Here is a 25,900-nt window from a genome sequence, read left to right as displayed (position 1 = left end):
ATAAAAAACAAACTTTGAAAGCCCGAGGGAAATGGCGACCACGGCCTTCAGCAGCCTCCGCGGGCTCCCGCGGCCGGAGCGCGGCGGGGCGGCGGCCGGAGCCGGGCGCCCCGCGGGCGGGCCGGGCCGGGCGGGGCCGGGCGCCACCTGCCCCCTCCCGTCGCGGCGCGGTGCGGCGTGGCGCGGCTCCCCGCCCGGCACACTCCACCCACCCGCGGCTACTTGTGCCCACCTCGACGGGGCCGCCTCCATTTCCCCTCGCGGGCGGCTCGGGGAGGTGACACCGTCCCGGGCAGAGCGCGGAGGAGGCGGTGGCGGCCATGTCGCGGGGCCCCGCCGCGGTGGCGCGGCTGCTGGTGCTGCTGGTGAGTCCGGGCCCCGACGGGGCGCGCCTGGCCGCGGCGGGGAGGGGTGACCGCGGCATTGTCGCGGGGTGTTGCGCGGAGCTGTGCGAGAGGCGGGTGCCCCCCGCGGGCGCTGAGCGGGGAGCGGCAGCCGCCAGGCCCCAGCGCCACGGGGGGCTGGTGTGCGGCCGCGGGGGAGAGGGCTCGCCCCCTCGGGGCTTGGCAGCCCTCCCGCCGCCGGCTGCTTGCGGCTGGGAACGGGTTTTCTCCCCTTCTTTGGAAAGTAGCTAAAAGCTATCGCCGTTTGCTGCCCGAAAGCAGGGAGAGGTAGAAAAACGCGGTAAGAGCAGTACCTCGAACGGGTGGGGTTATTTTGCGGCGCCGGGAGGAACGCGGTGAAGAGTTCATGCTGTTGCCGTCGTCACGTTCAGCTTATTACTTGTATTAATAAGTTGCATTACCTTTTTGAAGGAGTAGTGTCAAGAGGGAAAATGGACCATAAAGTATGATTTAATGGAAGCCTTTATTGCCTTAGAGAAATTATACCAAATTCTTAACAATCCAAGCCACTTCAGGCTTTCTCCTTCACTGCCCTCCCTCTTTTTTAACCATCAGCCGTTAGACCTTCCATCCTACAAAATACCTTTTCAGGCTAAAAGCAAGGAGTATTTCATAGCGAAGGCCAAAACGCCCAATTTGTTTGATTAGGACTGATGCTTTCTAGCCGTTGCTAGATGTTTTACAGGAAGCCGTCCTTCATATCTGCGGTATTATTCTTTATCTCTTCACCTTTCCAGTCTGGCAAAATGCCTGTGGAATTCGTGCTGCCGCCGCTCAGACAAAGGCGAGGGTGGAGGCCAGACCATGGGCTGCGCCCAGGAGCTGCCAAGGTTCAGTAACGCCTTGTTGCATGGTCAGACGGGCAGGTGCTGTAGGTCAGGACCTTGCTGCCTGAGCTCGAAATCCTGTGAAATCAGACTTGTTAGCAGGAGACCCGTTGCCTGACAACTTTCTTGTAGACTTTTGGTTAGCCACAAGTTAGCCAGCAAGGGTTAACCATGTTCTTTTGTAGCAAGCTGGGAGTTAGGGTTTGGTTGGAAAATCTTTAACCCTCGTTTTGCTCAAAAGAGCAATGGGAAGCGTACAGAGTGCCACTGGTACAAAAGTTTTCAGTTCTTCTCTCTGTAGTACCTGAAGCCACACTGTCATCCATTTTGGTGGGCTTGCACTGGCTCAGGATGCTATTGGTTTTGCCTGAAGAAAAGAGGAAAATTATTTTTCTCCATCATCCTCTCAGCTAAATCTGGAGCAGGGTACAGTATACTAAGAGTGAAGTCAGTTTGGTGCCTAAGTGCCTCATTGTCAGATAGAATATTAGCAAATAAAACTTCCTTGGTTGATGTCAGGAGAGAGAGAGAGAGAGGCAGGCACTGTTGGGTTTTGCCTTTTTTGTTTGTTTGGGGTTTGTTTTGGATTTTTTTCCCTAATCTGGACAAAGCTATTCACACGGAGGAAAGTCTAGTTGCTTGTTTGAGAGCATCAGATAAGGATCATTTATATCTTATGATATGCAAAGATGGCACTGAAAACTTCAAAACCTTAACAAACTAAAACCAAAGCCAGTCTAAAAGTAGTGTCTTCCCAAAGCGTCTTCTACCTTAGAAGCATCAAAAACTGTTAATTTGTTCCTCTCCCTTTTTTTCCTGGAAGTATCTCTTGGTCGTCTGCACTCTCCGCCTGCCTGCCTGGGAGCTGTATCCCTGTATCATCGTGCCCGTGTACCTCGTAGAGGTCACCTGCAGCTTTCCCCATGTCTCCTGTCCTTTGACTCTTTTTCCAGGGATGTCTGGGTGTGCCGGACAGTAGTGCACCCGTAGGGTTGGGCTTGGCTTGGCGTGTGTACAGCTCACACACCCAGAGCCGTGGGCCTGCAGGGCGGGCACGGCTATCAAGGATTATTAGACTAGGAGGTTTCTCGGTCATTTCTGAAGGGGGTGGACATCACGTCTTCAAGAGAGGAAATCTAAGGACACTTCCTACGTTTGGGTGAAAGAAGAGTTGACAGATGTGTGGATCTTACTATGCGAGTAGCACAGCTTTTTTTTTTCTCTGAACGTCTTTTCAGATTTTACGTCTTTGATGTTTGGCATGTTAGACTCAGGCTGGATATAATGAAATTCAGCCCAGAATATGGTAGATCACTATTGTAATGTCAAAGCCACTAGCAATTACTTTTCAAAATTCATAGAAACAAGTTAAATTAAAAAAAAAACACCTAATGTGATGCTTAGTTTTAGAAAGAGCAAAGGTGAGATAATTCAAAGCGGCCTAGCTTCTGTTGCCAGTAACATGTTGAAACATGGTAAAAATCTTTACAAGCATCTGTGCATTGATTGAACAACTTCATATTGTTCCGAAAGGGGGGGGGGGGAAAACAGTGCTATTTTGAGATACAAAAGCATTTGAGACATATATAAGATCTAGTATTTTATTCATCCTATTGAACTAAAGTGTTTTATTTTGGACACCAGACTTCAGGATAAAGTGAATCCACTCAGGAGTGACTGGAAGAAAGCAAAAAAGTACAGTCTAAATTCAGGAAGTTTTGTTTTATGATTCTTGAAGTGAATTTAAAGAACTGTGAACTGAGAAAGTAAAGTGGACAAGATTCATGCTAAGTTTTCAGGTCTATGAAGGGTAATTGTGAAGAAAAGGGAATTACACTGTTCAATGAGAGCATTTATCAACATGGCAAAGACTGAGATTTGGTTTGAGATTAAGACATCTCAGTACAGGTGTTTGAGTTTCTGTTATGGTAAATGGAGATGGCAGTGGATGCAGAAGGCATCAACGTGGTTGGATCAAATTGTACTTTCAAAGCAAACCTCCGGAGTGTGTGAATCTGATCCCTCCTGGGTAAAACTGTGTTGGGAGATGCATCCATCTGCTCATGAGTGTTTGGTCTCTGGGACCAGGCTAATTCTAGTCTGAAGTAACAGCCAACCACAAGACATGGGTTGTGTAGTGTTGGGTTCTCAGCAGCAACTGCTTTGCTTTACAAATCTTCTTGTATTGAGTTTACAAAGTAGGCATAGCTACAGTCAGTGGAGTCCAGAGAGAAACAGCAGACATGGACTGGCTTTGGGCCAAATTGAACTGCTCTCTGATATCCTTGTCTGTATTTTCTGTATTTCTGTTGAGTATAACAGAAGTTTAGGCACTTAGCATTCATTTAGACATGTAAATTTGTGTGGCTTAATCTGAAATTGAATCTCCTCCAAACTGCAATATGATCAACTTGCAAAGAGCTAAAATTTAGGACAATAAAATGGGGATAAAAATTATTAAAGACATTCCATCTGTAAGACTATTCAGGCATCACCTCAGGTTAGCTAGCGAGGTTGTGGGACCTCCATTACTCTTATTTAAGAACAGGTTAAACAGTTGCCAGGAAGCACTTAGGTGTAGTTCATCCTGCCCCAGGGCCAGGAGATGGACTAGTAGATAACCTTAGATGGTCCCTTCAGTCTGCTTCTCTAAATGTGAAACATCTTCACTTACCCATCATCTTCAACATCAAACTGATTCACAGGAGGTATGAGTTCCAAATCTTCTGACACACAGCATACACAGAAGACCATGCCTCTAGCACTTACTGTTTCATAGTGTAGCAAATACAGACATGTACCTTCTTGATTACTCAGTCTTCATCTCTACAGTATAAAACTAAGCTGTATATTCAAAATCTGTCCTTTAGTCACATCCTGACTATGTATGAACATGGATTTCAGCAAGACCAGCTTTCTATACATGGCAGTCACTCCCTTCCACTGCCCTCACACCTACTCCTGCTGCTTTCTTGTAGTATTTCATTCCATTTCTATTACTTCAAGCCTCAGGTTTTCCTTGTTGTTTTCTGTAACCATCCAGTTGTCTTCTGACAATGCCTTCTCAGCTTTGTGTCATCAACAGATGTCATCAGTAAATACCTATTTTTTTATGCCAAGGCTGTGATCTATATCAAATGACAGACAGGGCTTTCCTGCCCTTACTAAGCTACTTAATAGAAGGCAGTTCTAAGATATTTAAAAAAAGGGGGGGAAATTCAGAATTCAACACCTGTTGGATACTTTTTCTTCAAGAGAATTTCATTGTAAAGTGCTTTTCCCTTTTTTAGATTTTTGGATTCTTTAAAGATTTCCAATAAAACTGCAGGATCTCTTTATATATTTGTTCCAAATGTATTTATGCATCTCATAAATAAAATTGCCATTCTTAAACACCTTTTATTGGTGTTTTAAAGTCTGTTATGAGACTGCCTCTGGACTACAAATTGAAAAGTACAAAATCAAATTATTTCTTACTGTTTTAGCAATAAAACAAAATGTTTTCAGGCTGCTTTGAGGCATTTGCAAACAAATTGATTTTTACTTTTAGTTATCTTAATTGAAAGACTTTCTGTTTATAATGACTAATGGGATTTTCTCCACTTTCTTGATACGCATCTTGGTGGAAGACCTGCTTATTCTTGAACTTCAGATGCTTTTGTTTATACTGCGGTTCTCAGGTTTACAGTACAAGGAAACTTTTCACCTTGTGCCTTTTCTCTCCAGTATTGAGACAGAAGCATTTTTCCCTTCAGTTTACCAGTAAGAACAAACAAGAATACTCACTATGACATCTTCACAACTACTCACCTTCCGAAAGAGTTGCAGCTTCTGTTGGAAAACCTTGACTATAAACCAAAATCCTCCTGTCACTCTTGCTGGTACAATCTCATTAAGAGTAAAAATACATTTTAAAAATCTGTATAACTAATGAAAACAAATAAGTTGAAGAATATTCATTAAAGCAGCCTAAGGTGTAATATCATGTAGCCCTCAGAATGCATATCCGTTAGGGAACTTGGTGCTTGCTGATTTTTGTCTTCAGAATATATACGTTGGGAAAATTGCCGTTTGAAAAACAGTTTTGTCGTGCAAGTCAAAACAGCGGTCTGCAAATTGCTCAATACTGTCCACTGCATTGCTGCGTTGTGTGGGAAAGAGATAACATCTTTAAAAAAAAAAAGCAGTCATCGATGCAGCAATCAAGGCTGAGTCAGAGGGATGAATAGGGAGAGCCCAGTCACCAGTCTAGAAACCGGTCAAAGGGAACATAAAGAAATACTGACTTATTTCAGGAAGAAATTGCCTTTTATGAGCCTGCTTTGCCTTAGGCATTAGTATTAAAAAAAAAACCAAAAAAAAAAACCAAACAAAAACCACAAAAAAACCCCACAAAAACTAAAACGCAAAATGTATGTAAATGTAGTGCTGCTGAAAACAATGGAAGTATTCTCTACCTATGCAAAGCTTAAAAGCTTTATTTGTTGGTTTCACATGTAATAACCTTTGCTGTTGTTGTTTCCCAATGCCTGCAGTTTTTGCGCCGTTTGAGGGGTTTTGTTACTTGGGGAGTTTTTGGTGCGTGCAGAATGAATGTAAACACAGGGTCTCTGGTAATATGGCTGAGGCTCCAGTTCCTTCCAGCTACGATGAGGCACCTCACTGAGGTGTTTAAGGGCATACATAGCTGTCCTGGGCTATCCTGGTGCACGAAGAGATGTACAGTCTCAGTACTGAATGTTGGCATGTAAATTTTTGTTAGAGCAAACATGATTTGCTGGCTGGCACACACATGTCTCTGTCTTGTTTAAGTAAGGGATGTATGTATATATGCCCTTCATCCTGCCAGCAAGAACCTAAATAAAAAGCTGCTTCTGTCGTGTATGCTTCAGCAGGTGGTTTAGTTAGTCCTTGCTTTTAAACGTTATTTAACCTGTTTTGTTCTCTGATGTGGTTGGTAACTCACCACAGCCTGTATAATCCATGATTTGCCCAGAAGAGGGAGCTTTTCCAGAGTGCTGCCAGCAACCAACACTTCAATCAATGGCAAATTCCCATTGTTTTGGAATAGCGAAGCATTATCCAGCACTAAAAAATAGTTGTTTAAAATTTACTATAGCGTCTGCATTTATTGAAAAAAAAAAAAAAATCTTATTATCTGTTTCCTGCTATTAATTTCTTATTATCAGTTTCCTGCTGGTAGAAGAGTGCAAAACTTGATAATTACATGATTATAGTGTATGTTTTTAATGTGAATGGCTATGAGTGAATTTTTCAGAAGCTATTGTGGGTAAATAGTAAATATTAATTGTTAGAGGTCAGATGCCCTCTTCCTTTGGGATTTCTTGTTCTTATGAGGGAGGTCATGTCAGTTAAGTACTGCTAAAGTGACATAGAATTAATAACGATTATCATAACTTCCATTGCAGATCTGTTTGAATTGTGGAAATGGACTCTATGTGAAGGTAGGAAATAATGGAAAATTGCTTTTCTTTATCAGTGCCTGAAGAAGGGTTCTGTGAGCAAAGTGTCAAAGGCATGCCTTAAGTCAGTTGATAAATATCTTGACTTTTACCATCTTCTGAAATGTGAAAGCTGTGTAATGAATGATGAAATGAAAGCTGAAATGTGAATAGTTTCCTACATCTGTCAAACTGAGTGGTGTTCAACTCTGAGAAGTTTCCCCTAAAATAGTAACTTTGTAGATATCTCTTTTTAACTCTCTGTAAGTGAAATCAGCTGCTATTTTATGGAACATATTAACTGGAAACATTTCCAGATGTTAATCTGGAAGCCAACAGATGCAGTAGGTACTAAGATGGACAGAGGGATGAAGGGTGTCATGCAGAGTGAGAATGAGGGCTAGTTGAGCAAGGATAACAGACAATGGAGATGCTGAATAGAGGCCTGCTGTGTCATATATTCTGTTTCAGAGAGAAGGATGAGTATGAGGCAGTATTGGTGGGATGGTAAACAGATTAATAAGGCAGAAATGGTGATTCAATACAGCCTTAGTGCCAGACTTCTTCCCATATCTGATGACAAGCACTTAAATCTTCCAGAACAGGTGTATTTTCACCAATCCCTGGGCATGGGAACTTGCTCATGTATTTAAAGCCTGTCTTACCTAATTCTGTCTTGATGAAAAGGCTAGTGTAGTTTTCCTCTTCAAACAATTTGAGGAGCACTCTTAGATTGTGGCTCTGAAGGCTAATGCTGCTCTGGGATTTTGAAGTTACTAGCTATTGAAAGAGCAAAAGCTATTTTGAAGTCTGGGCTACAGCAGCAATAAAGCATTCATCTGAAATGGCTCAATGTAATGCTGACATTCAACCTTATTTTTCACAGGTTTTTACTCAAAATGGCAGGAGTGGCATGCTGTCTCATCCCAACAGCCTAGTCAGACAGAAGCGAGAATGGACAGTTCCTCCAGCTTTCATACGGGAAGAGGAGGACAATTCCTATAAGAATCCAATTGCTAGAGTAAGCCCAGAAAAGAGATAAATATAGAACACACATAAAACCGGAGATGAAAATGTAAAATAAGAGTGTGGCTGCACTAAACACATGCACAAATACTTATTTAATTTTAAAGCACTATTGAATGTCAGTTGAAGACTGATACATTTCCTTCTGTTTCCTTCCTTCAGCAGATGAGTTACTCTTGCAGCCTGATTTGGCTCAGTCTCTCATCTTTTCCCAGCCACCAGTTTTATGAAAACTTTTGGAAATGCAATATCTTTGAGTTTTTTCACTCCACCACCCCTACTCAGCTGTGGTTGAACTTAGCAAGTGGATCCCAAAATGCTGGTGGTGATTGAGCAGAAGGGTGTACATGGAGCATGGTTATATATGCCTATTTTTTTTAGGAAACAGAGCTAAAAATAACTGAGGTGTTACCTTTTGTGCAATCTTTTGCGCAAGAGTGATATGCGTTTGGGACTGCACCAGTGCTGAAACCTGAATTCACCACGCCTGTCACTTCAGCATATAAAGTGCCTGCAGATGGTAGCAGGCTTTTGCCCTCTGCTTGGGCTGCCCCTTCATGGTGGTGCTGGCACAGTGCACAGGTGCTTTTCCAGATCTTTTAGATTTGCTGACAGCAGAGGCGGGGTATAATCTCTAGTCTATGTAGCTTCTTGTCCCTGTTACTCTCCAGGTCTGAACTTCCTCCCACCCTCACTTCCTGAGTCCTGGTCACACTCACTAGCTTAGGTCTAAACTCCCGTAAAAAGCTGTCACATTTTATTTTCAGGCTTTGCTCACATAACTTTGATCCCTGCTTAACTCATTGTTCCAGGCTTTTTTTTTTTTTTTTTTCCCCTTGGTCTTTCTCCACGTTTTATTTGCCCCCATTTGTTTGATCAGCCAGTTTCCTCCTCCTTCCCTCACTCCAGCTTTTCACTGTGTCACAGTGGTCTTCTGGCCTTTCCCTGCACTTGTATCCTATTCCACTCTTTGTCCAAGCAGTCCCAATTTTCTTCTCTCACAGACCACTCCACAGTTGCCAGCTGTTGCAGTGCCCATCATGTTCCTCATCAAACTGCACCAGATCCTCAGACAAAACTTGCAGCTCTTCCTACCTTCATCTCAACATCTCCACACTTGCAGTGCAGGGAAGTGTGTTTAATGTTTATTTTTGTTTGTTCATTACAAAAATAGCAAAAATATTTTTGTTGCATTTTTATATGTAGTTTTATTTACTAAATGCTATTTAATCTGTTATATTCCTGCTAGATACATTCTGATCTTGAAGATACAGGGGTAGTGGTAACTTACACTATATCTGGTCAAGGAGTAACAGAACCCCCTTATGGATTATTTGTTATCAATGGAAAGACTGGAGACCTGAACATAACAGGAAGGGTTGACAGAGAAAAGACTCCAATGCTGCTTGTAAGTTGAGAAGTAACTTCTTTTTGTAGGTCCCCTCCGATCCACTTTTTAATTTTGTTCAGATGTGTTTGCTTTAGTTAGTTTTAATGTTCCTGGATATTTGTGTGTGTATACATGCTTATATTTATAGGGATATTATATATGCTTATGTAATGCTTAGATTTCATTATTTATATTTTACATATTTCTGTGTATTTCTATTTTGCTTGTGTATTTATATATATTACAGTCACTCCTTAGATTCGCTTATTGTTTCTGTCTGTATTATTTCAGCTCAGAGGTCATGCACTAGATAAGACTGGAGCAAAACTGGAAGAGCCAATAGACCTCCCAATTAAAATTGTGGATATAAATGACAATTTTCCAGTGTTTTCACATGAAGTTTTTGTTGGTTCAGTTGAAGAATTAAGTGAAACAGGTAACATAATTTAGAAATGCTGTTCCCAACACATGCAAAGGCACAAGTGAATGTACATTTTGGAGCAGCATATCTGCAATAACAAGGATACAATCTCTTGCTTGCATAGGCCAGGTTATCTATCAGGTGTGAATGGAATTTTTTATTCAGGGCTGTGTGGCATTACTAAGGGAAAGCATCCATATAAAAGCAACAGAAAACAACACTTTCTCTTAAAGCACCTTTGGTTTGGTGTCAAAGTTACCACAAATCCAGGAACCAGCATCCTTCAGCAGGATTTACACAGGAGATGCAGTCTAACATCCGGCCTAGCAATCCCAGCCTGTTTGGGAGGGACTCCACTCTGCGAGGCTCATGAAAAGCCCTGCTTTGTCTGTGGGCTGGAGAGGTACTTCACTGTTAAACGCATATGGCTGTGACCTAACCCTCAAAGAACAAATTAGTAGCAGTTTTCCTATTGATGTCAGTAGACATAAAAGCAGCAAATTATGTCCCAGAAGACAAGAAAAGCTGGAATAAAATGACCTAATAAATACCTGACGTTGTGTCCATGTCAACATCACAATAGTCTGAAAAAACAAATTCTTGACCATCCACTTGTGTGAGGTATTAAGTTCCCTCAGCTCTCTTTCAAGATAGTAGCAGCCATATGGTAATTGCTTCTTGCCTGAATTCCAGGTAATGTTCAGACTCAGGCATGGATGCTGAGTTACATGCTTTCCCAGAGGACAGCATCCTGTGCCGTGAGGGGTTTTCACCATAAGGATTGCCATGTATTTTGAGTGAAGATGTTGGAGGGCATCAATACAGAGCAGTTCTAGTAACATTCAGGTAGAGGAGTTAGTAGTGCTCCCTGTAGAATAATGTGCAAAGCAAATGTAGCTTGTTGTTCAAAAACTCTCTTCTCTACCTAGTTTTCTGTCAGACTTTTTGAAAAACAATTCAACCTGTTTAATTCTGGTGCAGTGAATTCTGTGAGTTACAGGTGTGTGGATACAATCCTTTTGTTTGCTAGAGGATATACTTTTAACATGTACTGTTGGAATTTTAGGAACACTTCTTCAGCAATATTCATTAAATAAATAAAGTCAAAAACATCAGAAAGCTGCAGTGTATCTGACAAGATGCTCTTTCTTATCTTTGACATTACAGTAAAAGTACTTGTCAGTGAATGGCAGTATAAACAAATACTGTATTTTGTTTGCTTTTTTCCAGGTACAATTGTAATGAGGATAAATGCAACAGATGCAGATGAACCAAATAACCTAAATTCCAAAATTGCTTTCAGGATCATTTCCCAAAGCCCTAGCGCTGCATTCAATATGAATAAGGATACTGGTGAGGTTCGAGTAGCAAAAATAAACCTTGACAGAGAGGTAAAAAACCACCTACCTTTCTTCACCTTCCTTGGGTTTAAAGCCTTGTCTGGCTGACACATGTTTTTCAGGGATTGGGGGTGATGGTGGCGATGGGATCAAGGTTATCCCCTGTCACCACTCTAGCACAGCACCAGCCCGGTGGCTGTTGCTTTCTGTCCCTGCCATGCAGCCAGGGCAGCAGTTGCATGAAACAACAGGTCATTTCTCAGTGCTAGAGAGCATATGGCAAAGACAACCCAGATCACCTTCAGCAAAGCTGCTCTCTGCATCCAAGTTTTTGTAGCCTGCTATGCAAATCACAGTGCAGAGAGTTAGGATGGGTGCTGCTGTGAAGCAACATTGAAAGCGACATGTTACCAGCAACTTTACCTATATTTGTGTGAATTTTCACTGGCCAGCAGATGGTGATCTGGATGTTAGCTCTCTGCAGCTGAAGGTAATATCTCTGCCTCTAGCCCTGTCCTGATGTGCAGGTATCTGTGCAGGTCCTGTCCCTGTTTATGGCCACTGGAATGTTTTCATTTGCATGTCAGTACAATCTAGTTCTTTGTGGAGGAGATGCAGAAGTCCCAAATCCTTTTCAAAGCCTCAGCTCTGCTCCATCAGAGTCCTCTGCTCCGGCAGTGTCACTGTGTGTGAGATTCACTGCTATATAGAGAGGAGTTAAAATTGGCCATGAGAGGGATTGCCAAAATGTAATAGAGATAATACAGCAAAAGAGAAATTTTTAGCCTGGTTTAAATGCTTTTTTCTTACCACGGCAGACACAAAGTAGCTATTCTTTGGTGGTGGAAGCAAAAGACCGTGGCGGTGAATTAGGTGGGAATGCTGCAACATGTTCTTTACAAATCAAGATTTTGGATGTCAACGACAATCTACCTGTGCTTGAAAGTCGTGCAGTAAGTACATTTATCACAACATTTGGCATGTTCCTACATCTGCCAGTATCCCATTACTTAATACAAGGTTGTGCAGACCTCCTTGCACTGGTGAAATAAGGCAAATCATGACATCTTTTTAAAGAAGGGTGTTTTTTGATTGCAGTTTGAAGGAAGCGTTGAAGAAAACAGAGCAAATGTGGAAATCATGCGAATAAAAGTATTTGACAAAGATGAAGAGTTTTCTGATAATTGGCTGGCGAACTTTTCATTTGTTTCTGGCAATGAAGGTGGCTTTTTTCGTATAGTAACAGATACCCAAACAAATGAAGGAATTTTGACTCTTGTGAAGGTTAGTATATTCTTTAGAGAGCCATTTTTAAATATTTGAATAATTTATTCTCTTCGAGTTGACATAAAAATTATTTATATTCAGTCACTGTATGATCTGTAAAGTTACATGGTGGACACTCCTTCTTTGGCATATTCTTTGCTGGTGTATTCAGTAGTTCTGTGCAAAGTAATAATTTTGTCCAGCTTTACCATTTTCATTCTATATGACCTCAAATATATCTAGTGGGGTAGAAGTCCCCAAACTTTCCTTGTCATTTGGGCAATAGTGCTAATGAATATGCTGTAAATTTTCCCATATTTTTGTTCTCCTGAGCTGATCTTACTGATATGAATTTAAATTTCTTTATTTCCCATGGCCACAGGTAACAACACCTACTCCATGAGCCATGGGCTACAGACTTATTTTATGACTATCCATAAATTGAAATTAGGAAAATACTTTCCTTAAATGGAAACTTCTATTTCATGAATTTCAATTCCCTTTAGTCCACCAGAACAGAAGGTGCATAATGCCCTAATTACCTTTTTTCTCTTTATTTTTTCCCCTCTGGTTTCCTTATCTCAGAACTGATAACTGCAAAAAAAAATTATAAACATGATTAAGTAAATGAATTGATTTAAAAAAATAAATACATTTTGGAGAGCCAAGTAATATTGAGTACTGATTCACTGAAAGTAAAGACAGTATATATGGGTAGGACTCATTGTGCCTACTTTAAATTAGTTTAAATTCAGTAATATAAAGACATACCTATAGTGCCATCCATTAAAAATAAGAACAGTAATCTTCCTTACGTACTTAAAGAATTTGAAGCATTATGTATTGAGAGTTAACATGTTAACCAACAGTTCTGCTTTGCACTGTTATTATTTAAACATTAAATGTATGAATGTTGTCTAGATACCAGGTTCTGTCAAATTCTGAGTGATTTTTTTTTTAATTGCTCTAGGAGCTGGATTATGAAAAAATGCAAAACCTGAACTTGGGCATTGTTGTTACAAACAAAGCAGAGTTCCACAAGTCAATTAAACACAGTTATAAAGCACAAACAATTCCAATCAAAATTAGTGTGATTAATGTGCGGGAAGGCCCTGTATTTCCTGGTGGCACAAAAATTATTGAAGCAAGTGAAAAACTGCAGATAAGAGACGTTATTGGACAGTATCAAGCCTATGATGAAGACACTGGGAAAATAGCAGAGCGCATCATGTAAGAATCTTTTTATAACCGAGTATGTCAGAAATCACATCTCACTGTAAAAATGTGTATATTGAAACGAAATAATTTCAAAGGCAATCCTTTTCTACTACACGTAATTCATATGTAAAACAACATTGTTATAATCTTTAGTATTCTGTTATGCAGAAAATAAGCGATGTGAAAATCCTGCTTGTTTTGTTGTATATGGTGAGATATGAGTGTTTAGGCTCAAGTTGTCTATGCTTGCATGCTGCTTGTCATGCCTGTCTACTTTTGAAAGTAGATTTACTTGTCTGACTTCATTGTCTGCAGAGACATTAGGAGTAAATACGCAGAAACATCTAGTAGTTGGACAAAAAGAGTGTAAAATAGCTAATTCTGAGTGTGTGTTTAGAATTTGAATCATGGCTCTTCAGCTAAAATGTTGCTGAACCACCATCTTGGCTTTTACAAATGGTGCAGACCAACAGAGGTGCATGCCAACAGTGGACCCCGCTCCCCCACAACTGTCATTACAGTCTTTCCCATATGGCTGCTGCTCAGCTTTTGCTGGGAGCAGGGATGAGGGCGAAGAGGACAGTGACCAGCAGCACAGCTCCCTCTCCTGCTCCAGTCTCACTCCCTGAGTCTACTTTTTATAATGCCCCAACACCTAAATACTAGCTTTAGAGGGAAAGGCTATTTCAATATTCAGAATAGGTTTATAGTTGAAACCATCTTCAGTGGCGGGAGTGTCAGACCTCAGCCCTAGGGATTTGGTCTGCTTTAAATGAAGAGTAAACATACTGTGAAGCTGCTTTCTCCACTGATAGTTGTTTTCCTCATTAAAAGTGTGTACATCTTTATATGCAATTTTAATCAGATACATGAAAGGAAGAGATACAGCAAACTGGATCACAATAGACTCAGTCACAGGTGAAATCCGACTTGCCAAACAACTCGATTATGAATCGTCTCATGTAGTAAATGGTACCTACACTATCACCATGCTGGGTGTAACTACTGGTAAGTTGAGAGGGTTTTCTTCTAACACTAGTTGGTTTTGTTAGGGTTTAGTTTGTCTTTCTACATCTATAGTTGGTTTAACCTCCCTATCATTAACTGCCTAAAAGTTAGGCATCTAGTGCCATTTTTCCCATAGGCTCTATATTTGGAGGAGAGACACAGGCAACTCATTGCAGTAGGATGAACCTTGGAATGGGTTCCCAAGGTGCCTGTTTCTCTTCTTTGACTAGATGGAGGTGAACTTTTACAAAAAAGTTTTCAAAGACTATCTGATAGGAACATTCCTTGTTAAGGTGGAAATTGCCAGCATTAGTACGCTAATCGTCAGACTTCAGTATTTTCTTGAATGCTAAGCAAGAAAGACTCCCTGAACTTCCTGTGTATCTAATTAGAATTATTTTTTTAATAACCTGCATGTTACTGTGTAACCCTACATAGGCAATACTTTTTTTTTTTTTAGGTTAGAATACTAAAATATCTTGGCTTCAGAAGAACTTCGTCAATATGTTTATTAGCATTAGAAATTAAATACTACTACTATAAGCTCCAGGGAGAGCTCTTTAAGATTATTTCACCAACATTTGTGTTTTGCAAAATACTGAGTTTTTCTATTCTAAGATTAAATTTTTGCACTTTTCAAATCAGTTTAACTTTTCATATTTTAAAATCTTAGATTCTCCTAAGAAAACGGTCACCGGCACAGTTGTTATTCAAGTTAAAGATGAGAATGATAACTGCCCAGTTATTATGAACCCTGTGCAGACTGTGTGTTCAGATGCAAAATTCATTGATGTTACGGCTAATGATTTGGATGGTTATCCAAACAGTGATCCCTTCAGCTTTACTGTCATTGATGAGCCAGAAGGGACAGCAAAAAAATGGATAATTGTATCCAGAAATGGTAAGAAGCATATTTTCAATTACTTTCAGTTCTTTAGAGTTCTAGTGCTGTAATTGGTTAATTTCAGTTGAACTAACAGTTTGGCTGAAAGCCTATATGTATATGGAGTCAGGCACAAAGACACATCATTCATCTTCGGCTCCCTTCTCTCTAATGGCTGTGAAAGCACAGTCATGTCTTCTGGGGCCTGTAGCCTTCCCTCAGTTGGACCATCTTTGCTTAGCTTGATGACCCATATGTGGTGACCAGGATTTCATGGGTAATGCTGGGATCAGGCCATTCCCATCTTCCCACAAAAAACATGCAGTCATGGAAGATGCTTTTTGTAAAACTGAGCTTGGAGATACAATTGTGATACTGGCTGCATTTGCTCTAACTTAGAAATAAATAAACAAATCTGTCTGCACAATGGGCCTTGCAAAGGGAAAATACAGTGTAACCTGTCTAAGATTGTCCAGCATGGGAGGAATAAAAATAAGTCAGAAATCATAAATAATTTCAGTGAGCATTTCAGAATGAGATGAGCGGTTTATTCTTATTTATTCTGTTCATATAAGCCTGGGAAATGCTTGAAAAAAATGCTTCAGGTAGATTGAAGGCACCAGAAAACACTTTTTTTCTTCTCAGACTCATTATTCTGTCCTCCATAATCTGACAGGATAACACTGCAAAACAATCAACAGAATCATCCTAATGGCCAGGTTTTGGACCAAGAAGAAATCTTAGCTTTTCTCACCTCACTTGCAGCCAGACTAGCAGTAGTTTGTAGGGATCACAGCTTTGCCAAATAGGGTAGCGTTCCTCAGCTGGGAACGTCATCTGGGCATCTCTTGCTTAGTTGTGTCCTTGATGTGACACGGACACAAGAACAGGTGGTGTATTGGCTCTCCGGTCTCTGCCTGTGGCTGACAACAGATTAATCTCCTAAAGATGGAAGCTGGTTTTTTGTGAATTCAGCCTTTAGCTATCTGAATTACATGAAGGTTAATGCTATACAGGCAGTTGGGCTGTCTTCCATGATGAGTCTCTGGTGGGTGGCATGAGACTCTTCACAGTCATCTGAGACTGCAAGTGAGCACTGCTGCTTTGTTACCAGCATGAATTACTTGATAAAAAGAAGAGCACATATGCTGTAGCAGCAGCTAATTAAACTTAATTGCATTGCATTGGCTGGACTTAACTGGAGGGAGTTTGTTGGGAGGCTTAGTTTACAGGAGTCAACTTTCTCTCCACTCATTTCTTGTCTTGTCTCTTTTTTTCTTTAACCTCCTTTCTGCCTCAGGCACCAGCATACAGCTGGTACCACAAAACCTGAAGCTGGGCAGAACTGAAGTCCCCATCCTAATAAAGGATTTCCAGGGGTTCAGCTGTGCTCAAGCACAGTCTCTGCAACTGACTGTCTGTAATTGTGAGAACGGCGCATGCAAAGATAAGTTTATTGGCGCTAAGTCCGTGGGTCTGGGACCAGGAGCAGTTGCACTAATCATCTTGGCGTTTTTACTTTTGCTGCGTAAGTAATTATTTCATATTATCTCAGAAGTACTGTAAATATGGTCTTCAATGCATTAGGAAAGAAACAGTCCAGCTCCCAGTTTTTATCATCTTGATATAGTCAGTGTAAACTCCTAGTCTGTGTGAAGTCATGGCAAATCCCCAACTAATTTTGGTGACATCAGCATTTTACCCTCAAAGTACTTCAAGCTGTGCATTTTAAAACGAGGATGCACAACTTTAATACTAGTTTATGGTGCTGTAAATAACAGGTGGGGAGGCAGTAAGGAATCCTTTTGGTGTTGCCACACATCCCCATGTGAACCCTAACTCTTCCCACTCAAACCACAGCGCTCTCTCCACTCTCTTCTCCCTCACTGCAGACCCAGGTCTGGTGCCTTGCTCTGAGCAGCATGTGACATCGCTCTTTGGTGAGACAAAATAGAAACTCAAAAATAAGAGAAGAGTGCTTGTAGTCATGGTATTACTAGTGTACCAGTCTGCATTCAAAATAGTTTTTTGCTTGTACTAGTAGCAATCAAGCTGTGGCAAAACAAAGTTCATGCCTCACAAATACACTGTGCTCCTGAAACTGGATTGTTTTGAGTTCCCCAGGCAATGCCCGAGACCTATAATAGGAGTGGTGAGGTGGAATTTACGTGACGCCATGTCGTTATCTAGTAGTGAAAGAACAGCAGGACTTAGAAATGCTGAGGTTGTACAGTGATATTTAGGGCTTGGGTTTGGTATATGAGATCTTGGATAGAAGTATAGCTACATACATGCATGGTCGTCTGCAGGATTGAGGCCGTGACGGGTTGTCAGTTGACTCTCTCCAAAACTAGCCTGGCATAGGTTTCTAGGAAATACCTTGAATATTTGTGAACCTGTCTTCAGTCTTTATCAGCCCTCACTAGCTCTTTAGAGATGCATTTTGGTATGGGAGCTGGCCAAACTTCAGTACTGGCTGTTAGCATCATTTGACCTTAATAATCACATTGTTAATGGCAAACTTGTGTTTACCCATAGTTATTCCACTGTTACTGCTGCTGTGTCCCTGTGGCTCAGGAGCGAAGGGATTTGCTGCGATACCAGACTATAGTGAAGCAATGTTGCGTCAGTGGAACAGTGAAGGAGCAGCTCCTGAGGAAAAGGCATGTATCCCTAGTAGCATTTCTCTTTGATTTCTACCCAAGTGTTCAGTTTGGCACTTGGCACATCTTCCATGTTACAGGCCGATGTTTCAAAGCTGTACAGCAGATTTTAACCACACGTGAACGTTAATTAAAATTAACCCTGTGAGGCTCATTGAAGGATGTGTAGAAGATGAATTCCACCAGCAGCTCTAGAAAAACCAACCATAGTTTTAAAATCCCGAAGTGAAGGGAAGGTAATCAAGCAGATGTTGATGGTATCTGAGCAGAAGATGGGAGTGTGGGGAAAGCATCTATGCTGTAAGGACTGAAGCATTTGCATTCGCATACCTGGAATGTTCTGCACCCCTTTGGGAGCATGGTGAAGCAGGTGAAGAACGGGTTATAAAGCTCAGCTTCTCCTCACTAGTTTAAAGTTTCAGGCTGCATTTTAAATTACTTCCCTGTGTATTTGCCTTCTTAAACAGAGGAAATTCTTAATTAAAAAAAAAAAAAAAAAGGCAGAAAAAAGTGCAGATCTGCACAGGGAACAGCAAATGTGAAGAGAAGTTTGCCCTTTCTTGTTACGCTACAAAACCCAGTTTTCAAAAAAAGGCATGACACTGTTATGCTTTTGCACAATGACAAAGAAACTAATGTAAGGTAAAAGACTTTGATTTAGGGCCAATGCTCACACCAAGTTCTTGTTAAAAGACAATTAACAGGGAAGCTAAACTGCTAGAAAAGAAGAAAGAGCCAGGCAACACCAGAGCAGCAGCAGGCAGTGCATTCTCCACCTTGTGTCTGAGGAAAGCTGGGCAGAGTTTCTTGGAACAGCTGAGCTTCCTGGAGTTTTGAAAGCCTTTTTTTTTTTTGTGTGTGTGTGTGTTTTTTTTTTTTCCTTGCTTTCACTTCCAACCCTTTGAGTTTCAAGAAGACAATGATCTATAGAAACATTTCTATGATCCTCCTTGGGAATGCAGTTGTGGAAACTGTACCCTATTTCAGGAGGCCTTTTACTCTTTGCAGCAACATGTAGACGTGCAAATTCGAACAAGTTGTAAGACAGCACCCTCCCAGGTCCCACCCAGCCCTGCTGCTGGTTTGGTGAGTTCCATGTGCTAGACAGCACAGCTTTCATGTCACGTCCTAATTTGTGTTATTTATGTAGCCGGTGCTGAGCTTCATCCCACCCAGTGCACTGGAGAGCTCGAGAGGAGCAGCAACAGCAGCGGCAGCAGCAGCAGGAATGAGTGGAGAGGAAACTGCAGCAGGAGGCAGCAGCTCTGCCTCCCATGTAAGAGAGCATCGCAACACTATTACCAAGGAAGCCTGGGAAGAGCAAAGGCATCTCCTTTCTGCTGCTGAGTATGGAGCCATGGCAGCTGGAGGGGCTGAAGGCATGACAGGTGTAGAAGGCAAGACAATGGTGACTGGAGGAGGAAGTGCAATGGGAGCAGCAGGAGCCATGAATGAAGAATTTTTAAGAGACTACTTCAATGACGTAAGCATATGACCCAAAAATAAGAGTATTTTGATATTTACGCTTAGCGTTGCAAAATGCTTTTGATGTTACTACAAACACAGATGAGGAGATATGTATGTATAAAACAGTCCTGATACCATGGCCAATGTGTGCATGTGGAGTTGGGGCATGAAGTATTTTTGGATTAGGCTCACATGTAGGACTTAGAGAATGACAATTCTCAGTTTTATAGCACTGGTTGCTTACAAGGTTTCCCACAAGAAGACTCTTCTCTCAATGGAGGTACTTGGGAATGGGATTCAGAATATTCAATAATGACCAACGAGCCCCTTGCCCAGGAAGAAGCCATGAGAAAGGCTATGGGATCTAAATCTCAGGGATTTAAGCACAGGGAGGCACCTGTGACTCATTGTGAGTCACAGCTACAAACTTTACCATGGAGCATGGTTTTTGAAAGATAAGCCATAGATGTCTTGGGTGGGTCTGCAATTTCAAAGTAGCTGATGAAGTAAGTGGTGCTGGACTTGTTGATTTGCCCAACAGCCTGGGTAACAGGGCCATTCATCAGAAGCTTATGAGGCACATGTTGCAATCTCCTTTCTGACTTTTTTTTTGGTGACTAACCATTGACCGATAGGCTCTTCCTACTCATTGCAGCACATCATTAGTCCTTAGGCTGGTGAGCTCCTTATAGTGAAAGTTTCACTTCCATATGCCAGGGTGTGTACAGATTGTCCATCACCTGTACAAACAAAACATCCTCACGCCCTGCAGCTGCCTGATGATCAGGTTTTGTAGGGGAGTAGCTATGCAGGTTTGAATCATCACCTCAGGCCAAGGAAGGATTTGACTTTAAGATACTTGCACGTCTCCTGAGTGCTCTAGCTACTGGTCTTCTGGGTGAACAGATGCAACCGTAGCTATTCTGCTTTCCTGCCACTCTTTGCACTTCCTAATATTAAGACATACTTTAAGCATAGCTGCCTGCTGAAGTCCTGCAGGAGGTCTTAGTAAAGGTCATATTACACTACTCTTTAAAACTTCTGGGAGGCTAAAATATCTCAGATTATTGGCGCTAACAAGTACTATTGTATTATTGGGGTGCAGTAACAAGTAACCAAACCAGATAGTGTCAGATGTGTGTGGATTTTTGTAGAAATGTCTCCGTTAATGTGCCTACTTCCAGGATCAAACATAGATAAACACACAGAGTCAGTTTGAGTCTGGATATGTATACCACATTACACAGATGCCTGAGCTAAGCACTCTAGAACTTCAGATGTGGCAGAAAAGTAGTTCTGAGTACAAGCCAGCAACCGTATTAGGTAAAGCTGGTTCAGCAGGCCCAGAGGATTTGGCTGTCTTCACTCCTGCAACTGGAGCTGGTGCAAGCATGTACACAGACATTTGTGCTAGCACTGGCAGCAACTCCATTGCAGACACTGCTTTCAGACTGAGCTGGCCCTGGAAGCACTGTAGTCAGAATCTGTGAGTCCTCCTTGTTGCAAAGTGGCCTTCATAGAGCCTAAAAAGTTATGTGCTGGACTACATTCTCATACTTAGCCAAACCATTTAACTTCGTGATTTGTTTGTTGTTGAGCTCCTTGCTGTGATCCTGCAGGCTAGGCTAGTGAAAAGGGCCATGGCATGTGATAACATGTCAGCATGTACTCCCTAAATGTGTGTTTGAATGTTAGGATACTCTCAGGCATGGTTTGGCACTCTCCCTAGTTAGAGGTGAAGTTCACTCACTGAACCAAAATAAAAGCAATCTATTTGTGAAGATGGAGCAGTATCACAAATGGCACAATTTCTGATAGGAATAGCAGCAGGTGGTAATAGTGCACAAGGTTTTCAATTTAATATCAGATGGTTCTTCTCATCGTGTGTACTGTCAAGTTCAGACTAACTTCAAAAATCAAAAAACACTTGCAGGTACTGCCCTCACTTGGTTGACAGTTTCTGTGGTTCAGTTAAATTTTCTTACTTTAAACTTTTTGATCAAGCATTCCTGATTTTCAAATTAAGTTGAGAGCTGACATTAATGAACTTTCACTTGCTTTTGTTTTCTGTCTGTAGAAAGCTGTCTCTTTTGCGGATGAAGATGAAACCCAAGCTGCAAATGACTGTCTCCTGGTTTATTCCCAGGGAGAGTCAGGCTCCCCCCATGGCTCCATTGGCTGCTGCAGCTTTATTGAGGGTGATCTTGATGACCATTTCCTTGATGATTTAGGAGACAAATTTAAGACTTTAGCAGAAATATGCATAGGCAGACACATCAACATGAAAGACGGTATCTCCAGGAATGAATCAGGTTTTGGTCTTAACGATGCAAAGTTGGGGTTCTTAGATCAGCAGAATGCTTCCAATTCTGAACAAGCCTTTGCCTCAGGCAGCCAATTCCAGCCCGCCTCACCCGTGCACATGGGTAGTGGTGCAGGACAAAGCACCCTGTCCAAGGAGGTGGTCACGGAAACCTTTGCATCCCGCTCTGGGCAGCATGACGTCCGGCCCCTTCCCACAGCCCACACAGAGACCAATTTCACCATGATGGAAACATCGTATTCTGCAGGGGCTCCTGCCCGCTCGGCCACAGTCTTTCTAGACCCCCAGTTAAAGGAAAACATAGTGGTGACAGAGAGAGTGCTGGCACCTGCGTCGAGCTTGCAGGGTATGGTGGAAATCCCTGCTTTGCCACATGGAAGTAATGTGGTGGTTACGGAGAGAATGGTGAAGTCGGAGAGTGCTGGGCCAGGAGCCCTGATGGTTCAAGATCTCCCTGATTCCCAGTACGTCGTGGTGAGGGAGCGGGAGAGGGTGCTTGTGCCTGCTGCAGAGCAGGGCTCACTCAGCTTCCCCACTGTGGCAGAGGGGCACAGCATGGTGGTGACAGCCTCTGGGATGCAGAGCAGAGCTGAACAGGCGGCAGGTGCCAGCCCAGGCAGGCAAGAGCATGTGTTGATCACAGACTCCCTGCTTAACCAGGCAGGCTCCAACTTGGAGGGGCCACCTACTGCCAGTGCCACACTGAGCAAGTCTTCAAGGGTCACCAAATACAGCACGGTGCAGTACACTCGCTCGTAGCCTGGTCCCTTGTAGGCGTGGTGGTGTCTGGCACCCTTGTGCCCGTGTGCGTCTCGCCTCAGGCTTTTTCTTGAGACCTGAGTTTGCTGGAGCTTTCACAGTGACAAGGACACAATTGCAGTAGTCCTTGTAAACAAGGATTATGACCAGGAAGCTAGTAAGGAAATCTGCTGTTGTTATTATGTAACATCGGCAGCCATGCTTTTGAAGTGGAAAGATGTGGGAAATACATTTTTTTTCTTTGTCTGCTATTTTTGTAATTGCTTTTTATTAATCAGTTAGTGTAATAATACCACATAACCACAACTACATAATTATGGTAAAGCAGAAAAAAAAGTCTAAAATCTAGTGGTGGATAGTAGTGTGCAAAGCATAAGTTAGTTTTCTGAACTGCTGTGTAGTCTGTCTGCTGAAGTCCCCCCTAAGGAGCATCAGTTTCTCATTGTGCGTTTGTGGTCTGTTACTTCGTGGGCCAGGGCAGCTTCCCCAGAGCTGCAGCTGCAGATCTCTGCACTTTGGTGAATTGCTAAGAAATACCCCCTCCCTGAGAAGCCCAGGCCACCAAAGTGTGCACCTCCTGAGGGCAGCGGTGTGTTGATCTCCTGGCGGGATGTCACAACTTAGGTTATCAGCATTTGTACCTTAAGCAATCAATACTTGCATATTAGCACAGGGGTTAAAGAGAGCAAGTAGAAAAAAGCTGAGAACTGCAGTTTTTTGGTACCGCGATGTAAGAATTCCATGACTTGGTGATGGTCTAGGCTGACATGGGCAAGTAAGCATTTGCATCCTATAGATTTTTCACTGACTTCTAATCAGTCCTTTAATAATGTATGAGAAACAGCCAAAACTTAGCTTTAGAGTCAGAGGTTCGTCAGTGGCTTTGCTAACAAAGTTTATGGCCCTTAGACATCTGTGGGATCTGATTTACAAGTGCAATTAACAAAGTGATTTTAGTTCTGTCTGTGAACTTAGAAGCACAGAAATGTAGCCTGGTGTGTGTGTGTGAGGTTCTGCTGGCTCCAGTACCAGAGCTCGCGTGGCCTGTGTAGTGCCATATAATGGCAGCTTTCCTTAGCACTGACAAAAGACAGCTGCCTTTAAGTCTGCAGCAATTTCCATGAAGTTTGTGGTAGAAGCAGAAGACGGTACTGCACTGTTTGGCACTATGTATATATGCACATGTAAATATTTGTATGCAGTTTGAAACATTTTAAAGTGAATTTTATAAAGGAAAAACTGTCATACGCTCCTCATGTTTTCTCAGAGTAGAAAGAAATATTTTTCATTAGGTATTGGTGCTGTGCTTATCTCATACTTGTAAAATTAGCTAGCTGGTCATACAGTGCTGCAAAGCCCATGCACCCGCAGAGCTTGGTTATCTCCATCTCCTGGAGTTTTCCTGCAGCTGCAGTGTTATGTTTTCCACTGATACATTTGCCTTTGACTAGGAATGTTTTCAATGTATTTGATTTTACTGATAGGGATTGAAGAGTTGATACATAAACATAAGCAGTAGGAGCTATGGCTATGCTCAAGAGGATGTGTCTTGACAGATGGGCCATTACATTAAGTGGAGGAGTACTTTCAAGCAAATCAAACTACTCACTGGTGTGGACCTGTTGGTTATTTATCTCTTAAACTTTATTTTTAAAGTATGTATATTTACTTTTAAGCAAATGTGCAGTTTTAAGTGGTCATTACTCTTTCCTACAGTTAGAGAGAGTGAATTTATTTCTGACTTTTTAATGGAGTATTTCTGTGGTTTTATGTAATCTTAAAATAAAGAACTCTACTGTTTGGTGGTTTGGATTTTTTTAAATTATTTTTCATTCCGTTTTAAGACAGCTGTGCTGGTGAAAACACTGACTTTCCTACTGCAAATAAGTTTAAAAGCAGAATGAGGTTGGGGATTTCCTGAACAGCCTCAAAGGAGTATCTGAAAGATACAGATGTAATAAAAGTTGGTGTCCTGCTAACTTACAGATTCTGAAAAAAAATTAATTCTGCCTCCTGGTTAAGCACACTAAATTCTGTAAAAACTTGATGCAAGGCAACAGCATCCCATCCACAGATTTACAGGGCTTTACTTCCAAACAACATGGCATAAAATATTGTTTCGTTTTATAGTTGTTAATAACTATATGTTTTAACATCCAGAAGAGGATGTAAGAGTGAAGACTGTGTCATAGAAATCTTAACTTCCCTGTATGTTGTTTATATATAAACTTTTATCATAGATTTGCTAGTGCTGTAAAGAGTCTATTTAAATAGATTCGTTAAGAGCATATCTCCATTATTTGGCTTAGTCTTGTAATTTGGCTTAGTCTTGTACCAAGACTTCAGATGCTATCAGCATGTGCTAATACTGGCAGAACATTCATCAGATTAAATGTCACTTCTAATGGAGCTGTGTTTTGTAAATGATAGTGGCTGGTGGGAGGAATGTACAGACCCAAACTAATGGAAATGCCTGGTTAGCATCTGACCACTAGATAACCCTGAGACAGGGACTAGCCCCAGACACTTATCTGTGTGAGAGATGCCTCATTCTGACTTCTAAAGTAAAATGAAGTCTATAATTTTCTTACCTAAAAATAACAGCATGGTTATGCTGAAATACCAGCATAACAGGGACTGTATCAATGCTGCTTTTCTGTGATTTGTTTTCTGTGAACACTTACTTTACTAAGTACATCAGACTTCAGGGTATGAACCAGCCTGCTGCAACAAGGATACAGCTGTCCCCAGCAGGAGGGCAAGTGGAGTGCCTGGCCTGAGTGCCCATGACAAAGTATTTTCCTTGATGTGCCTCAGCATATACTTGGAGCCAGGCAAGATTTTGCAAGACAATGATCTCTTCCAGGCTCCATTCTTTCCTGGGAATTTGACCATTGTCCACCATCACAGGCTTAAAGCTAGTCAGGGTTATCAGCAGTAAATCAGTTTTTTAAAAGTCAAATAAATCAGCTGGTCTCCACAGGAGAGTGATGGTGTTTATGGCCTTTAGGTATCCCAAAAATGCATCACTCCCTCTGCCTGTGCTGCGAAGCTAGTGGCTCTGGCTGTCTCCTCTATGGGCTCCTTCTCCCTCCTGGTGGCCTCTGAGCTCCGCATGAGCTCAATACACAGTGCCAACCATCTGCTCTTCCTGCCTTGTGGGTAGGAAAGTTGGCCTCTGCCTGGTACCTGTGCAGGCCTTCAAATGCATTCCACCAGCTCAAGCAACTTGGGTGAAAATTGGGAGTAGGGTGGGGGGAAAATCAAACTCCTTTTGCGTGTGAGGATATGAGGCTGGGCTGAACAGGGTCCCCAGGGGCTCAGAGTGCCAGTCGGGTGTAGGTTTTGAGCCCATCCTGTAGCGCACAAGCTATGAAACTTAGCTGCTGGGTGTCCGAGGTCCTGTAGGTGCTCAGTGCATCATGCAAAATTTGCCAGCATGT

The 25,900-nt window shown here is 42.0% G+C and overlaps 1 protein-coding gene across 1 annotated transcript; it reads left to right on the top strand.

The window, feature by feature from the left end:
* The first annotated feature begins 238 nt into the window (after nucleotides 1–238).
* LOC141956882 (desmoglein-2-like) lies at nucleotides 239–24,206 on the top strand. Its single transcript, XM_074897740.1, has 15 exons — nucleotides 239–365; nucleotides 6,661–6,696; nucleotides 7,580–7,714; nucleotides 8,969–9,127; nucleotides 9,401–9,545; nucleotides 10,761–10,921; nucleotides 11,689–11,823; nucleotides 11,969–12,154; nucleotides 13,107–13,366; nucleotides 14,220–14,362; nucleotides 15,036–15,263; nucleotides 16,546–16,773; nucleotides 17,784–17,908; nucleotides 19,059–19,391; nucleotides 21,453–24,206. The coding sequence occupies exons 1-15, from the start codon at nucleotides 321–323 to the stop codon at nucleotides 22,455–22,457; spliced, it is 3,324 nt and encodes a 1,107-aa protein (XP_074753841.1). The 5' UTR covers nucleotides 239–320; the 3' UTR covers nucleotides 22,458–24,206.
* The last annotated feature ends 1,694 nt before the right edge of the window (nucleotides 24,207–25,900 follow it).

The sequence above is a fragment of the Athene noctua genome, chromosome 2, assembly GCF_965140245.1.
Source record: "Athene noctua chromosome 2, bAthNoc1.hap1.1, whole genome shotgun sequence".
In the NCBI taxonomy this organism is placed as follows: Eukaryota; Metazoa; Chordata; class Aves; order Strigiformes; family Strigidae; genus Athene; species Athene noctua.
Note: the sequence above shows the minus strand (reverse complement) of the source record. Positions and strands in the feature narration are given on the sequence as shown.